Source organism: Syngnathus typhle, linkage group LG7, assembly GCF_033458585.1.
Source record: "Syngnathus typhle isolate RoL2023-S1 ecotype Sweden linkage group LG7, RoL_Styp_1.0, whole genome shotgun sequence".
NCBI lineage: Eukaryota > Metazoa > Chordata > Actinopteri > Syngnathiformes > Syngnathidae > Syngnathus > Syngnathus typhle.
The window spans coordinates 9,009,995-9,028,545 of NC_083744.1; the positions used below are offsets into that span (position 1 = coordinate 9,009,995).

Consider the following 18,551-nt stretch of genomic DNA (forward strand, 5'->3'; position numbering starts at 1 on the left):
GGGTAGTTGTATTGTTTGATATATATGGGTTGTTTCCACGGGATGTTGTAATATAGAGAAAAGTGTGTGCGTTGCCGTTGTCGACATTACTGTCTGTTTACTTGATTGTTTTTTTTTTTGTCTGGTGTATTGTGTGGTGTATTGCTTAGTTGTGTGTGTTATTGAAGTAAAAAAACAAAAACGGATCGGTGTGTATGTGGGGGGGGGGGACGATTCGTTGAACGATTCGTTTGAACGAATATATTGAGTGAACCGATTCTAAAGATTCAACTCACTTAAAAGAAACGGAATGCACATTACTACAGTCTTTCCTGAGTCAAGTTAAAACGACACGCACCGGAAAACTTAGAGGAAACGCGACCTTTCAATCTAAGTGCAATTCGTAAAATAGCCACCCAACGGACACGAAATTAGGTACACCTCATTAATTGACAAAATCTATAACAAGGTCCGCCTTAAACGTACCTACATTTCTCAAAAATCCTTTGTCGATGGTATTATAAGATCCATAACAAAAAATTCCAAACTGTTGATAATAAATATAGTCAAGAGATATTGTGATTGAATGTTTATTATCCATTTATCCATTCTCTGAAAAAAAAAAAAACCCTCCAGATATATAGCTAGAGATTAAGTGCTTGTCTTATGCAAAGATAATATTGTCCAGTGGTGACATTCTTAATTTAAATTTGTATATTCAAAGCAATAACCTCGTAAATAAATGAGTTTAATTTTACATGCAAAATGTTTTGCATGTTTTTAAAAAATAATTCGTCCTTAATTTCACTTTGCAATAGATGTATTTTGTGACAAATTTATTCTACGTAGTCAAAAGTCCCTACAGTATGAACTTTTAACGAGTTAGTTTATAGAGGGTAAGTGTGCCGTAACACACTGCCATAAACTTAAGGCAACATGCTCACAAAAATGTCAACCAGTCAATTTGTCTGAATGTTTTCCTGAAAAGTTTAAACCACAAGAGTTAAGTGACTATTTCAAAAACATTAGAAAGACAACTGCATTGTTTTATTGCTGTTTGCAGCATACATCCAACACCCATAAGCAGCTACACAAAGCATTTACATAAGTCGTGCGCCAACAGAACAGTTTAAAAATTATTCTTTACATATAATACAGTTTTCACACATTAATAAATATCAGTACAATCATGTCACACACCACACTCACAATCTACACACCAAAGGCTCGTGTAACTTTATGCCAACTCATTGCACATATACTATATAATGTGTCCTCTATGTGCTGTAAAACAATAACCAAACCTGTCAGGGATATTTCAAATTTTCAATTAGATGCAAAATATTCACAGCATATGCATTGCTCCAGAACCTCAAATTAAATATTTTGTTTTACAGACCCTTAAAAAATGTCCACTGAAACATTAACCCTTGTGAAAGGATAGAATAAAAACAGAATGCATCTGTTGTACTGTATGAACACTGCCGCTTGCTGTATCTCATTTGTCATCGTAGGAGACAAAAAAAAAAACCCCAAAAAACAAGACATGTATATTTGTAAACATTAGCTATCAGTGTGATATGGTGAATTTCCTATCAGGAGGTGTGTCCATCACTGTTGATCACGTGAAACGCTCGTGTTTTCACTTTATATTTTATTTGGGACACATGAGTGAATGTACAAACGCCGTAACTTCCCTGAAATCATCCTTTCATTCATTTTGTATACAGTTCCTAGCTTTTTCAAGGTCTCTGAGAAATTAGATCCTATCCCAGCTGAGTGGACCCTGGACTATTAATAATCATTCAGTCTCAGTTTGGACGACGAGAGAAAAGCAGTGTGCTGTAACTAGAGTTTGTGTATATATGTGTACTGTATACATATGTGATGTGTAAAGTCTACAAAACCATTTTGTGTGTAAATTTACAGAGGAATTCATCTAATCGGGAGAAGCTTCATCATACAATGACGCAAGACACAACAATGTACTTCATCAGGGGAGAATTTGAAGGTCTTAGACCAGGGGTGGGCAAACTACGGCCCGCGGGCCACATCCGGCCCACGGGACCGTTTAATCCGGCCCGCCAACCCTGAACAAATTGTATTATTAAACTTTTTTTTTTTTGGTCATTTTGCCTGCAATGACTGCGTTTTCCCAGTAGATGGCGAAGCGCTCGCCTGCGCATTTACTACCGGAAGCCGTGTCAGAAAGCTCGGTGCACACTCACAAGTGCGTGTACGTACTCAGTAGTACGGACTTGGCGCACTCTCGCTCTATTCGTATCAGTCCCGAATTTAGACGACAGCATTCTTATAATTCGCGCGCTGAGCTTTCAGATGCAGTTTTGCGCTAAAGCCACCCACAAACCTTCCCCTGGAATCCTTCCATTAAAATGAGTGGCCCGAAAAAAAGAAGTGAGTGCCGAATGTTAAAAAAAGAGTGGACAATTTGGCTCAACGTACGCGACGTGACGTTCAGCCACATTAACATCAACCCGTCACAGAAGGTAAACGGACCAACACCTCGGATCTCGCCTAAGAATTGCCACAACAAATTTTACTCCAGACTATGACGCACTAGCAAAAAAGGGACACCAACAACACTGTTCCCACTGAAAATGAACGGGAGGCTCTCAAGTTTATTGTAAAAAAATGCATTTTGAATATGATTTGTACACATAGCAGGGATTGAAACTAGCGACCATTCTCATTTTCAAACAATGCAGGATGCTCAAGGACATTGATGCACCACCTATTTGCGACTAATCTTAACCTGTAAAGTTCTTAAGGCTTACTTTAAGCAAGTGTTTCCCGTTTCCTCACCTCTGTTACCAGGTGTTTGCGAGTTAAAACTCTGCTCTGATTTTCAGATACCCCTCACCGTGTTGCTGTTTTGATTACTTTATTTGGATGTATGCTTTCACCGATTCTTCAAGATGATATATTTGGTCAGAATGTTTGCCGTTTGATGTGATCTCATAAGATAAACATCTTTCATTAATTTGACCTGCAGGCACTGAAGTGATGGAGATTGTCATTCATAATAACAGTGTCGTATTTTATGAGAATCACTGATAGCAGTTTTTTAGTGAATTATTATTTTTTTAATGCTGTTAATAAATGCATTTGTTTTCAAAACAATTGTTTGGAATATCCATGCTTTACTACCTACTAAAGGGCAAGATCTTTTATGCAATGACCTTTACAGGTCGCTTATATGACTTCACACAACGCCTACGTCCATCTGCTCCTTGTCCGGCCCTCCGGTCCAAATTTAGAACCCAGTTCGGCCCGCGAGTCAAAAAGTTTGCCCACCCCTGTCTTAGACTAACCGAAAGTCAATCACCAGAAACTTAGCCCAATGGAGCATGTATTACCCCTCCTGAAGAAACAAACAAGAACATTAAGATGATGTAGTAAAGGCTTGGAAAAGCATTTTGAGAAGAAAACAGTCTGGTGAAATGAATGGGTTGCCCACTTGATGCAGTTATTGCAAGTAAGGGTTATGCCATCAACTATTAAATAATACAAACTCATCCATCCATTTTCTGAACTGCTTTATTCTCACGAGGGTCATGGGCATGCTGGAGTCTATCCTGGCAGTCTTTGGGGGGTAGGCAGGGGACACCCTGAACTGGTCATCAGCCAATCGCAGGGTACACCTAACCAACCACCCACTCACATCCAGACTGACGAACAATTTGGAGTGGTCACTCGGCCTACCACCTTTGGGATGTGGGAGGAAACCGGAGCACCCAGAGGGAAACCCATGTACATGCAAACTCCACATAGGCTGCACTTCTGAACTGTGAGATGGACATGCTACCCAGCATTCCATCGTGTTATGTACTGTTAGTTAATTTAATAATACCTTTGCCCACTTGAAATGTGTGTGGATTTAAACAAAAGGTGCTCTGTCCTAAGTTGTTTAACACATCTAGATGTAAATACAGGTAAGTCCTCAACTTGCAGACACAATCGATCCCGAGTCAAAATGTTTGTAAGTCAAGACACACTACGTCTATTTTGTTTTAAAATAAAATTTCATTAAATTGAAATTCCGTTTTTGGAAGAGCTTGCAAGCGAACCACGAAGACCACTGAATCAATAAAATGTCATACAACCATGTATAATCACGTGAACTAAGGAAAACAGTTGCAAATAGTAATATCTTACTACCCTGTAATGTCATCCACATTTTTATCCCATGGTATACAGACTCCACGGGGTCCTTCAATATTAAAAATCACAAAAATAAAAGAGATCAGTCGTCTGAGGAGCTTCAGAATTACAATAAACCTCTACAGATGTGGCGGACCAGGGCCAAACACCATGGAGCCCTGTTGATTTAACAACCGACTTTGGGGCTCTCGAGTTTGCATGTACTCCCCTTGCTTCTGTGAGTTTTCCTCCGGTCCCGACTGCCCACTCCCTCTCCAGATTGGGTTGAATGGTCAGAAACAAATTTCAGGGATAATAAAAAGCAGACACAAGGGAAAAGGTCAATATAAGCATGGTGAACCATTACACTCTTCTACCAAATGTGCTTACGTGTGTATTCTGTGTCCTTACAGTCAGGGACAAAATAAAAAGTATTTGTTATGGATGCAGCGTTCACTAATTAGGCTACTTTTCCAACGGCAGCCCTGTTTGCCAGGAACATGATATTGTAGCCATTAGTTTCCCTCCCTCTAAGGTTTCTTAGGGTCTGTTCGTGATGGGCTGAGGGTGAGTCCTGGAGCCTCAAAGGCACACTGCCCTTAGGCTCACGGTTTACCAGAATTGCCAGTACATTCCTTCCTAGCTTGTCATGTACTAATGGGGGGTCTCTCATTGTTTTTCACGGTCACTGGAGGCTTTCTGCAGAGGAAACATGTCGCCCCGGCAGTCGAATCCAGTTCCCCTGCCTGGTGTCGGCGTGCGGATGGGCACATGTATACGGCCGCTCAATAATTGTGACACCAGTGTGAGTGCAAAGTGATGATGTTTGATAAAATATCATAAATACATTAAAATACTGTGTTTGATGGACTCTTAGTGTGGCGCCACAGAAAACTATGCTAAAACGAAAGAAACATTATTTTGTCTTTGTGGTTCATCAGGAAGAAGTCAATGTGGAGGAAGGCAATTTCAGAAGCCTTCCTTTTTGGCGGAGGATCTTGATCTGCTGTAAGATGTTACTGCATCTACACAACTTATTTACAAAACACATTTCTTTAAGTTTCCTTTACATCAGCAGGACCAGACTGCATTCTTCCCTTTAGATCATTGCCGACCCAACAAGTCTTTGAACATGCTCCAAAAGAGCCAGGATATCAAGGCTGCACTGATGAATTGCTTAAGTACCGTCTTTCTACCCACGGTGAAAGTCCAAACCTGAAAAGTGATTAACTAGAACTGCCTGTGGGCTGAGGGTGTGTAAACACCGCAGGCTACTGTGTGCGAGTGTATGTTTGCTGGGAATCTGTACACATTCATTGCTGTAGGTGTGACAGATTCCGACGAACTGCCTTTTTTCATGTTCGCCGCGCTATGTTGATCAAAGAAGTCTGAGACGCTCCAGGTCATTTCAACCTCAGACCTGTTGGCGCAATTTGTTCACTCTTGTTAAACCCAATTAAGGTTGAAGCCTTTTGAGAGCATCACAGCCTCCAGGTCCTTGTCTTCCTCTTTCTCTCGAAGCCTCTGCTCCTCCAGCAGTGCCACCAGGGCATCGCGCTGCTCCACAACATCGAGCATCTCATTCAAGATCTGCTTCTCCTGTGCAAGTTCCTTCTCATTCTTCAGGTGGTCTGAAAAAGAACAAGGTAAGTGAACAATTGTAAATATAGGCCTCTTTGGCACATGTGACTAAAATATACATTGGAATGAATGCACGCTGTTTTTGAGCACATTGTGATGGAGTGTAATGTGCAAGGTTACAGCCAAGCTTCTGCTGCAGTGCCGTAAATGCATATTTGCGGAAGATGCTACTCCAGAGCAGTATTGATAAAGTTACATTAACCTTCATTAATTCTTCATGTAATGTTAAGTGTAGCAAACTAACACTGTATTGGCGTGCATGCATTATAGTTGACCAACAGTCTTAGGTCATCTTAAAGTTAAAATCCCAATGATCGTCATACACACATCTGGGTGTGGTGAAATTTGTCCTCTGCCTTTAACCCTTCCCCATGTGATTTTGATCCACCCCCTGGGGGAGAGGGGAGCAGTGAGCAGCAGCGGTGCCGCGCTCAGGAATCATTTGGTAATCTAACCCCCCAATTCTAACCCTTCATGCTGAGTGCCAAGCAGGGAGGCAATGGGTCCCATTTTTTATAGTCTTTGGTATGACCCGGCCAGGGTTTGAACCCAGTCTTCCAGTCTCAGGGCGGACACTCTAACACTAGGCCACTGAGCTGACCTTTAAATAAAGGCGAGCTCATTGACAAGGACATTTTATTGTTTTACCTGAGTAGGACTTAAGTGTGATGCCGAGACATGGATATGGCTAATTGTGTTGGTGTGCACAATCTGATTTTACCGCAGGAGTTGCTACTGGTAATTTATTTGAACATACCACACTTTCGTTAAGTGTCCACGTGCATGCAACCGCTTCTTCTTGGGGTTGGCAGACAATTGTTGTGCACCCGCAACATGCTTTCGTGCTTAAAATGTTTTCTTACATGCTTGTAATTATAGGTTGAAGGAATTTTAAAACATGCAATTTACTGTAGCCTTGCGGTACTACATAAAAAGAGGTGAATATAATTGCATTAAAGGGCCACTCAGATTTACAGGACTGGGCAAACAGCCATAAACTCACCTTCCACAGCCATTCGCTCCCTTAGTTCCTGCTGCAATCGACTCTGGCGGTCCTCAAGCTCCAATTCTCTGGCACTTAAAAGAAAACATTAACAATCAACCCTGATTAATTTGGCAGCTTTGAACTTTCAGCCGAAGTCGCTGATGGTGTAGGCCGTACATATATACGTATATAGGCCTGACGTGTGCGGGTAGTGTGGGATTAATTTTCTCTCAGTGGCGGTGTGCATGTGGATGTGGCTGGTTGTTCGTCTCACAGCACATATACTGTGACTGGCTGGCGACTAGTTCATGGTGTCCGATGTCAGCTGGGCTAGAGTCCAGCGACCCTGAACTGGATAAGCAGTGTTGAAAATGGATGGATGGATGGATGGATGAACTTTCAGCCTTACTTGAGTGCCCCTAATGATTGGCTTGATAAAATAATTGTACTTTAACATCCAAATTAAAAGATAGTACTTTTTCATTGCCCTTGTCAACTGACACAATCAGGTGGAAGAATATAAAATAACATTTCCATGTCCAATGCCTTACTGGATGTGTTTTTTCATTTCTTCAAACGAAGTTAAAATAAATGTTATCTCGTGAAATTCTACTTATAATTTGAGGAATGTGCACCAAGAAGTTAGAGCCATTGGCAGTTTAAGGTTCAGTGATTGTAAATGGCCACTTTGTAAGTGCTCAGAATGATCTAAAATCAAATGTGCATCACATGAGGTCAATTCAGTGCAGCTCAATACTTCCTCCTGGCCGCAACTATAATTACTTGAATCCTTTCTCTATATAGCGTGCCAATATTCCACCATGAAAGAGTGAAACGTGCTACTAAATTTGATTAAAGTTGAGGAATAAGACAGGAAACAATGGAGGGCATCTAGTAATCTGCGTTAACATCATAAGATTGAGAGTATACCACTTACAATATCATGAGTTCGGATTCATAGCGGACTAGGGCATTCTTCTCCTGCACCAGCTTGAACCATTCTTGCATTAGTTTGGGATCGTCCTTCTTTCCCATGCCTGGAGAAAAGAGTTGGCAGAGTATGGTTGTGAGAGAAGAGAGACATCAGATAGGACACACAAGGACACTCGTGGATGGACACTGGGGTAATGCAATCACAGCCAAGGCGGGATGTCCTTGTTGAGGGATGGTGAGGTGGAAGGATGGACTTGACATCAATGTCCATACTTCCCAGTCATAAACATGGTGTGGAGGATCTGACTTTAGGGAGGCGTGTATACAAACAACTCTCAAAGACACATACAAACACAGTGAAACATCTATTGTCAAGATCCATTTGCTTAACACAGATCAGACTGTAGGAAGATGTTCTTTTGGGGTAAATATTATTCAGTCACCGCTTAGTTTAGTAGAGTACAAAGTGGGATGTGTGTGTAGGTGGACCAAAGCTGAGAAAAAATAAATTAATTAGTCCTTCCCTGCTAAGCTAATGATGCACCAGCAGAAATTAAAAAGATCCAAATCCAATCAAAACAGAACAGTCTAAAAGGAAAATAGATTTCTGAACTATAAATGGCCTTTCCATAGAATTTAGTGGACACTATTGAAGCTAGCTATTACGACAACACATCAAAGCCAGATATTCCAATGTGGTGTGTGAGCAGTATGGGAATTTAGACTGCAGATATCAATCCGCAAAATTACAATTTAGCATATTTAATCTTGTGATGGCACATTACAGTTAGTGTCATGCATCCCTGAAGAGAAAACATTGTTTTAACAGCAGAATGCCATGCGTGACTATGCTCAAATCTGGGTACCATTTAGTTTGAAATGATCATTGGTGTCAAAATAATCACATTCTTGGATTTTACTGAAAGTGAAAAGGTGCTCTTAAAATAATTTTGATGTTTGATGGCTTTTCTTAATCTTATGACGCAGTCTAATAAATGTGTGGACTGTACCTTAATATACACCTTACATGCAGTTTCGGCAGTTAGGCCTGGACCGACGTTTTGTCCTTAAATTCAAAATACAGGTAAAAAAATTGGTCTCTTAAGTTCTGTGCTTTTGCTGTATTTCCATAGGGCGTTGTTTGCTTCTATGTGAGTGCATTGAGGCCTTTTAACTAAGTCTGGCTCACACTTATAATCTAACCATGCATCATTCAATTAATAAAATATAATTAGGAAATTGACTTAATGGCTTGTGCACTAAATAACCACTTCTATCTGCGGCTTATGATTGACGATATGCAATACAAATGCAATTTTCTGGTTACACCGTCATGTCATTTATCTGAACTGGCCTAAATAGGAGGACGGAAAATCTGAACTGGTGAAAAATCATACATCCTTGCTTTTCTTACCATAACCTCATATTTAAGCCAAATATATAAAATTTCTTTTGAGATGTCCAATTAGTTTTCAAATTGCTATTACATCTGTTTTTTTTTACAGATGAAGATTTTTTTTTTTAACTTTTTTTGGCACAATGATATACTAAATGCTCATCTCACCATTAATAAAATGATTGTGTTGCTTTTTTTGTTTCAAATGAATCAAAAAATGTAAGCGAGATGTCTCTGCAAGTGTACTTTGAACTTCAGACTTTCTCCATAGCATGTCAAGAAGTAACTGCTGCTATACAACAGCTAGTCAATCCAAGAAGTTACACTGAAATACAGCATACGATGCAGGTGTACAGTACTTCAACTAAATGTGTGTTGTGGGGACAGTAGCTAAAGAAGCCATAACTAAAGACAAAAGGCTTCTTTTTTTTTTTAGACCTTCTCATTATGAGTTCTCAATGAATTTCTTTCCACCATCCCCACCACCACCAGCCCTCAACCCAAGGTTCCAAACACAGGACAGCCCTCATGGAACGTAAAGCATAACTCAATCAGATCACACGCAAAAACAAACGCTTGTGTCTTCACACACTGCAGAAATTGAAACCCAGGGGGAAAAAAATCCATTGGCAGGTGGTAGCTACAACAACAAACCAGATGATTCATTAATTTAAAACTTACTTTGTGCAGGACTTTAATATTTATAACGCAAGTTCACACCATGCAAGGTTCACACTCCTGAATCATAAACTTTTTGGGTAGCTACAAGCTGGAGTTATTGTGAATTCTTTAATTGTCTCTGAATGTTCAATGGGAGTCACTAAGAAACAACTTGTTGTATTTGCAAACAAAACATGCACTTGGTTCAAACCAAAACCACAGCAGACTGGTTTCCATTACAAAAAGAGGTGGAAAAGGGCAAGAAGATGAGGGAGGGTTCAAGTATACAAGCCAGTTCTGGAGAACCCCTGTGGTCACCATGGTAACCTGCCACACCCGACAAGCAGAGGCGGCGAGGTTACGTTACCTTCAGGGGAACAGCAGAGGCAGAAGGGGAGAGTTCTCCGACGGTGCATCCCCACAAAGGGCTCAACTTCCACAAGACAAGGGGAAAGGGAGCGAGGGACTGACACAGACAGGGACATTGATGCAGAATAGAGAAGGGATGGTGAAAATGATGGAGGAGGAGAAGAAGAAAAGCAGAGATGTTACAACAAGAAGCAGTCGAGGACATGGGGTGTGGGAGGGTGAGGCGATACGGTGTGATGAGAAAGAGAAAACCACGGAAGAGAAAATCAAAGGAGGGCAGGAACAATGAGATAGTAAGAAGACAAATCACCTAGGAGGAGAAGGTGGGAGTGATCACCTTTGTGGTATGAGGGATGAATTAAGTAGGAGGAAAAATAGGTAAATAACCTCAAAGAAAAAGCTTTTCTGACGATGCACCGGTAGTGCTATGTGAATTGGATGGAAGAGAGAACAAAGAAGCAGCCACTTATTCTACTACTGTGTCCGGGCACACTCTTTGACTTGTGTGGATGAGGTACTTCCGCGGACCTCCCCATTTCCGAATCAAAAACAATCCTAGCTATCCGTAACACTGTAAAAAAGCAGTCATAAAGATCAAACAGCCGACTTCTTATCAAACGGCTATAAATAGGTCACAGAATTTTATCAAATTACTAGTGCAAATGTTTACGCGCAAGTCATTTAGCTTCATAAGGTCCTTCTATCATCAATTTAAAATATGACTTGAAAATGTATTTATGACGGACAAAAAATCAGGGTCCATGACCAAACCAGAAAGTCAATTCGGATCAAAGCGAGTAAAAGTGAGATTTAGGTGTAAATTGGATAAGTATCACTTTAAATGAACATGTCAAAGGACAGAAATTGGCGTCAAATCAGAGTTGGGCACTGGGACCTGCGGTATACGTCCAGCCTTAAAGTCAATAATGCAGATCCACCCGTATTGTTTAAGCTTTTACTGATTGTGGATTACAACTGCTTCTTCTCCAAGGATGCCGCAAGATCCACTAATTGAATGTATTTTGTACTCTGGTCTTAATTTGATGCTTGCTTGGGGACTTGGGGAAGTCCAATTAAATGTTGGTGTCGGAGTGGTCCTTCCAAGCAAAGATTAATATAAAATACAAATGAAGTGTCTAAGATTATATTCCGACACTACTTGAAATACATTTGCTTTACTTTTCCCGAGGAGCAGGTTGACATAAGAGAGATATGGAGAAGAGATTCTTTGAGCTTATTTGAAGGCACAATCCCTATAACAACCATTTACGTTTCACTTTTCTTTTTAATCTTTTGTTTTGGCCTCGCCAAAGAATTGCGAGACAAAATTTTAGGGTTAAGAGGAAGGAATAGGATCGGGCCTAAATCTGAGCTCAGGATTTAGTCATTAGCATATTTCAACCGTAAATATTAACAATACATTGCCTTATAAAGCCAATTTGATGTCACTATGATTTGCATTTCATAACAGAACTAATCTTGTTCATAATAGCATAGACTTTATGGCTGTTGGCTACAAAAAAAAAAAATCTTAACTGCACCAAGACAGACATGAGGCTCAGTTCTGAATTATTAATTCAAATCTAGCCAGAAAAGTACAAGAGTACAGGCCAGAGTCAAGACAAGAAAATACAAGAGCACATTCATAAATAGAATCATGCGCTGGAATTCTCCAAATAACAAGGCAGACAAAACACATGGAACAACCACCACCCTTGCACATTCGAACTTGTAAAAATTAATGAGTTGGTAACTCACACTATAGCAGTCATTAAATTCACTCACAACCATCTCCACAACAATAGGCACGCCTGCACAGTAATAAAATCCAGTATACAGAGTTACACATCAAACTTACTCAACTGTCAAAGAGGTTTTAAAAATACATTTAAGAAATCATACAAAGAGGATCGTCTGATAATTTGACCTTGCGGGTACATTGGCAACGATGTACAACTACAAAACCACAAACACAGCAACAAACATTCTGTGACTGCCTATCTGAAAGGCAGAGTCAAAACTGAGCATTACTACCTTTGTAAAAGGCAAAACATTTTTTGGTACAGCTTTTGTACTGGATTGTGAAAGTGTACATGTGTTTGTGGAAAGTGCGACTATGGAGATAGTCATTCTGCTAAGTGAGTTTATCAGTATGTCCAAACCCCAAGCAATTCCTGGCATAATGAGTAGAAACAAGCTATAAGGCCAAGCAAAAAGGAATCATGAGCCTCTTAAAAGTTGCGGTGCTGCAGACACAGAGGCTTTCCAAATGAAAATGTTACAGCGGATTCAAGGGCCAAAATCTCGCTTCATATTCAAGCAAAAAGCAGGCAACTACGAACTAATCACACTTAAAGGGACAGTAAAGCGAACCCAACATTGGCACTTATTTGATAGCACTGTATTAAAAAAATAATGTTTGTGAGAGGTGTATTCTATAATTCCCCTTGAAAGAAAACTTCTGAAGTGATTTAATGGTATTTTGGAACAGAGTGGCGGTGGACTTACTGACACCCACTTTTCGCAACATCCAAGCCTGACTATGTCACGAAACAAAGAGCCCAGCTTCCTTCCCGACATCATCAACCAAGACATGAAGGGGAGGGGTGTGTGGCCCTAACTTAAAAGTTGGCGTTTTTAAAGGCAATCGTTTCATAACTTCTCCCAAATGAATGGATGAAAATAGAAAATGACAACTTTTTATATTTTCTTGATAAAAAATACATAAAATGGGCTAGTTAGTGAAAAAAGTACCATCTTCACTTTCGTGTCCCTTTAAGGAAAGTTGAGAGGTGGAGGGGTTGCTTTCACATAGGCACATACTATGTATTACGACTACTGGGGAAGCAACAACTACGACGGGTTAGACAAGATCGGATTATTGCTAATATTATTAACATGGCTGAGGGATTATTTACAGTGGGAGTGGGGGCACAGTTAATGGTACAAAGAACACATTTGATTATAATGGACGCAAGCTACGCTCTGTATTTTTCCTCAAGCCTGTACACAATTACATCACAACCATGTGCTATTTACTGTCTATTTTACATACTGTATATTCTACTTTACACTTGTCAGACTAAAGTATGTATTAACGTTTAGCTGTGAACAATTTCACAGACAAAGAGACTTGTTTGCATGAAGAGGGAATAAGACTCATGAGCATGAAAATAATGAGCAATAACAACTCCTGGGATTATCTGAGACTATTTCATTTCAGTTCTACTAGTTCCAAAGTAGATATATACAGGTAATTTGTCGATGTATCATTACGTTGCTTATAGTGGTCATTTCCTTGATTAAAATTTGTAAAAATTGTATCACATCTCAGTCATTGTGCTGGTCCTTATGTGCAAAGAAGTGGAGTTTTGTTTGTTTGATACTGACAATCAAGCAGTAGTTTTAGAATTTGGGGGTTAAATACGGTTAATTTCTGTATTTTATTGTTATTGTAGTTCACTGTGTTGCAGAATTGCACCGGATCTTATTTAGACACATGACATGGGGAGAATATTAGGAAAAAGCTCTGCGCTTTATGCTGTGCACCACTGCAACAAAAACTACTATTATTGTAACTTGCATATACTGCAGAATGCAAAAAAAAAAAAAATCCATCCTTCATGAGTTTATGGAAATCAGAATCGATCTTTTTAGTCTGATCTACTGTTGGCGTGGAGAAGGCCGGGGGATACGGACAAGTGGAATGAAGGAGGCTTTGTAATGATGCTAAAACCAATCAGCCAGCCAGCCATTCAATGGAGGTAGATGGGTACAAAGCTCCCAGGAAAACAAAAGGTAGGGTGGGGAGAGATTCAGTCAGTCATTAGGTTAGTCCGTAAACGACAGATTGTAAATACATACCGCCCAGATGTAAGTCCAGGATTTCACTGTAATTAGAATCTCCCCAATAGTCTACAATGACAGGGATATATTAGACATATGAGTTACTGTATTTCACACTGCCCCACACTGGGCACATGACCAATCCTACTAGAATGATCATGCACACACAAAAACACACAGGTACACTTCAACCTGCAGGGACACTCAAATACTTATCCTTCTGTACTCATCACAGTGCCCAGCACAAACAGCTTGTGAGCATGAGCACATGGCAGTTTTCAACATAATCCAAAAGCTTTATGGATTTGCTATACTGCTGAGAACTTGCTCAGTCGGCTTCATTTGGACTTTTAGGACTATTTTGTGTCAGCCAATCAAATTAGATTATTTTACCCAGCCAAGTATAAAAGATGCATTTTATGATGTAATGATTGCACACATGATTATTTCTCACCAAGAGAGCATCTAGGTTTCAAATGGGATCTTTGAGTACAACAGGATACAGTACAGAAGTATTGGGACAGACCAATTGAGAAAGAAAAAAAAAAAACGCCTTTGTTCCCTGTGACTTTAAATTCATTTGAGATATTTCACTCAGTGGGAATACTTTCAGGAAGGCTCTTTTCTCTTCCAGCCTAACTGTGATGTAGTTCATAAACAGATGGCCAAAAACACCCGTTTATATTTTGTATTTAAAAGAAAACCTAACTTACTACACTTGTCCGACATAGCAATAAAACATTGTCACGCAACAGATATATTTGTTGCAGCATTAAGCTACACTAAACAGATCTTTGTAGAAATATAGATCTGTAAACCAATCTGACTTTAGTATCTGTCATCTAGCGTTGACAATCAGAAGAGATGAAAATAATGGAAAAGGTTCTCACTGGGTGACAGTGGAGACAACATGCATCCAAAAACAAGCACGCACACATATCTTTGTTGGGACACAGTCTCCTGAGTGCATGCAACTCTTCTAAAGGTGGCGGACGTTAGAGACAAATAACAATGTTGAAAGATGGAGAATTCTGGCAGTGTGTCACCACAGATGGAGCCTAAGTAACAGTGTCACATGTCATTCATATGAAGAGAAACTGAGGTGAATCTAATACCTGATCTTCTTTTGTGCTGTTTGGGTAATGTATAAGTACCTTTGTACATTCCTTTAAGAAAGTAGAGTGGCAAACATGTTACAACAGGAAAATAATTGATTGGGCGGAATGTAGATTCACTTGGTTAATTGAAGATAAAAATGAATACACCTTCTGTTCTGTGCAAAACTTTTAGTCCACCGTTACATTGCATTTTTAGGAATCCCATAATTACCATATACGTCAAGAAGGTCATGCACATACCTCCACCAGCTGTCAACTGTTAGTGAAGCTGAAAATATGTTGAGCAGAGTATCGTTTGTTTGCTCGTTTTATTATTCATTACTAATTCACGGAGGACTATGAACAGACGGAAGGAGCTATTACGATTCTGGGAGGTGGACAAGTTGCGTCAATGCTGGGGACTTGTAAACATGTATACATATTCCTGTATGTGTACCTATGATCAGATTGATGCCAATTTCTTTTCATCCTTCTCCCATGCACCGTCCACGTACAGGTTTTGTAGGAGCAGTTTTGTTTTTGCAGTTTATAATTTCAAATTGACTGCCTTGAAAATGATGGAAAAAGAAAATGCTTGTCATGGCCCAAGACTTTTGCACAGTATTGTACACTCATGTATCAGATTTTTTATAAGCTTTTACGGCAATGGTTAGCCATCCCATTTAATTTGGTTGGAATATAATGTACATGACAATCCCATAATAGGGGACCTTCGTAACATACTCTCATAACCTGTAACTTGTAAATATGGGGTCCTTTCATGTTCATGAAACTGTACTACATAATCAACAGTATAGTTGATTCACAAATAAGATGTTGTTCTTGCTATCTGTAATGGCCCCTTCAAGAATGTTTATTACTTAGGAGAAGGAACATTTAATTGCCTTTGTTGCCTTTGAACACGATATGAATTATCTCACAGGGACAGCTCTCGTTTTTTTAAATCTAGTTTACATTACAGCATTCATCAATATTGTGTTTATTATTGCCTTTATAGGTTGAGAAATAGTCTGATGCAAATAAGCATCAAATTATGACAAGACGTGCTTGTGAAGGGGAGCCTTTAAGCAGTTGCAATAAAAACAAGCTATAATACTGCAGTGTTTGGATGTCAAGCAATTCCATAAACATACATTTTGTATTCAAGCAATAAGATTTCTGCAGTTTAATAAAAGATAAGGAAAGAAAGGCCAGGGGAATGGCTATGTACCTGCTTCTCCTCGCAATGCCTTTTCCACAGCCACGCCTCTCTCCTCTAGCTGCCTCTGCTTCTCTTCCACCTGCTCTAGTTGCCTCTGGATAATCTAGTTATTAAAAATAAAGACATTTTTTTGATAAAACGCCCACAAAATGTGCCAACATTCAATTAATTAAACCTTGAAAAGTTCAAACATTTCATTTGCAATTTACCAAGCATAGTTACAGATTACCACAATCTATCTGATTAATAAAAATAGTAAACAATTGAGCTACAATTAGGCATTTAAAGTGCAGACCATTTTTGGAAAGTTTAAAACCATAATGAAATGTCAAATACAACGTTTATATTCCAGCTTGTGCAGTCACCACCTTTTCTCTCAAATAGCGATGCATGTAAGGGAACCTGCTAACACTGGTCACTGTGTTAAACCCACTAGCAAATACAGGAAAGGGCGTCACCGTCTCTTACCAATTTATTGCTGTCGAAACTTCACTAGAAAGACGCAAACAAGCATGAGAAATAAGTTTATCTTAAACACTGCACCTGTCATACATATAACGAATGGAATCTAGTTTAGCTAAATGTGTATAGTCAAAGATGTAAAATAAGTGTATAAATTTGTTTGAAAATGCATAACGCAACAATTTGAGAACCGAGAGCCTTTACTTTGGAAGTTTCCCCCGTGCTTTTGCATTGATGCAGCTTTAATCGGTGTCATGTAGTAGCTGGAGAAAAACAAGGGGCCCTTTGGCACACTGCTAAGAGCTGCAAGAGTAGAATTCGCCAGTGTAGTTTAGTGCTGACTCGGCGACCTAGGAAGAGCACTGCAGATGGGTTGCACAAACCACCAAAGTGAATTCCTTCACCAAGAGAGACTTATGTTATGCATAACACAGGGCATTTTTAATTCACTAACATACACACCATAAATAATTTGGATTCAGTTTGACCCTTTACTGAAAAACAGTTACATATAAACCAGCAAATACACAGTTCCACGCGAATCTACTATATAGTATAGTGTAGCAATAAAAAGAATATTAATATAGATGCATCTGCCATAAAAATGGATTTAATGGCGCAAAGAGTGGGAAATATTTCATTCTTACGAATGAATAAAACTTAATAAGGCTATTAACCTGGGCCCGGTGTAACCTCTTGAGTTCTTCCTGCTTAGCTTGACGTCGAGCAGCTTTCTGGACTCTACGTGTCAACTTGGCATTGAGCTCTTCTTCCGTGTAGGTTTTCTAGTGGAATCACAACAACATTAGACGTTACATTAGACGTTTGTTAAAACAAAAGAAATGTGCATCCCGCAAAGTGCTCTCAAGAACTCACAACAGGAAAATTAATTCCATTCACGACACGGTGTTGAACATCGCAAACTAGCACTCGTGTGCGCTGGCTTGGAAAATAAATTGAATGATCTCTCATATTCTTTAGATCTTATGTAATATAAGGTATGCACTAAGGTGCCTTTTGAAGTTAATACGCACAGGGCACATGGAACAAGTACACAGGACAAGTATTACGTTTAAAAAATATATAAATAAAAAAATCATTGCTCTACATACATCATACATCTTGTTGGAGCCAGGAAATTCTCTTCACAATAGGCAATACATTTTGAAGACAATATAGGGATGTTGACCCCGAAACAAACGGACTTTGAAGGTTGTTAAAGCTTGAATGAGGCAGGAGGGAGCGAACAGTGTTGACAGAAAATGTTTGTCCAGCATCCACACTGGAGTAAACACCAGGTTGCAGTGACAGATAGGCAGGTTAATGTCAGAAAGGGGAAGCCTTTGACATCAGTGGATGTCTTTATGGCCTGAAAGTGCTGCTGAGAAGTCATGTTTGGACAGCGGTGTCTAAGTGTGCGTGAGTGAGTGGGTGGGTGGGTGGATGCTGTGATCCCACTTGACATGCATCCAGAGAGGACTGTTAGTTCTAGGCCAGATGCTCAAAAGCATTTACAGAGTAATCTGGAACATGCACACACAATCAGGTATACAGTTATTGATGGCAATGGATGTGATACTACCTTTGAGGCATATGATCTCTTGAACGCCAGTGCATGAGGGACATAAACAGACTTGGGGAGGACAAAACAAAAAATATGAGTAATCAATCATGTCATGATTAAATAAATGGGTTAATGGTTATGTTAAACTGGTTCAAAAATAGGGGAAAAAAATAGTCATATTCAAACTAAATGGAATGGTCAAATCACAGACAATATTACTATTTCCCAACAAACAA

At 39.6% G+C, this 18,551-nt stretch overlaps 1 protein-coding gene across 25 annotated transcripts in view; it reads right to left on the reverse strand.

The window, feature by feature from the left end:
- Positions 1 to 1,004: 1,004 nt before the first annotated feature.
- Positions 1,005 to 18,551, reverse strand: part of mical3a (microtubule associated monooxygenase, calponin and LIM domain containing 3a) — a 60,227-nt gene continuing 42,680 nt past the window's right edge. For 19 of the 25 annotated variants that reach the window (XM_061284060.1, XM_061284087.1, XM_061284061.1 and 16 more), the window contains 9 exons: positions 18,334 to 18,384; positions 17,429 to 17,536; positions 16,299 to 16,392; positions 15,086 to 15,136; positions 13,989 to 14,039; positions 10,123 to 10,221; positions 7,704 to 7,803; positions 6,785 to 6,858; positions 1,005 to 5,771 (listed from right to left, as the gene is read on the reverse strand). In XM_061284060.1, coding sequence (XP_061140044.1) covers positions 5,587 to 5,771; positions 6,785 to 6,858; positions 7,704 to 7,803; positions 10,123 to 10,221; positions 13,989 to 14,039; positions 15,086 to 15,136; positions 16,299 to 16,392; positions 17,429 to 17,536; positions 18,334 to 18,384 — 813 coding nt within the window. In that variant the 3' untranslated portion in view covers positions 1,005 to 5,586. The remainder of the gene's footprint in view (positions 5,772 to 6,784; positions 6,859 to 7,703; positions 7,804 to 10,122; positions 10,222 to 13,988; positions 14,040 to 15,085; positions 15,137 to 16,298; positions 16,393 to 17,428; positions 17,537 to 18,333; positions 18,385 to 18,551) is intronic. The other 6 variants (XM_061284064.1, XM_061284063.1, XM_061284068.1 and 3 more) reach the window with 6 other exon arrangements.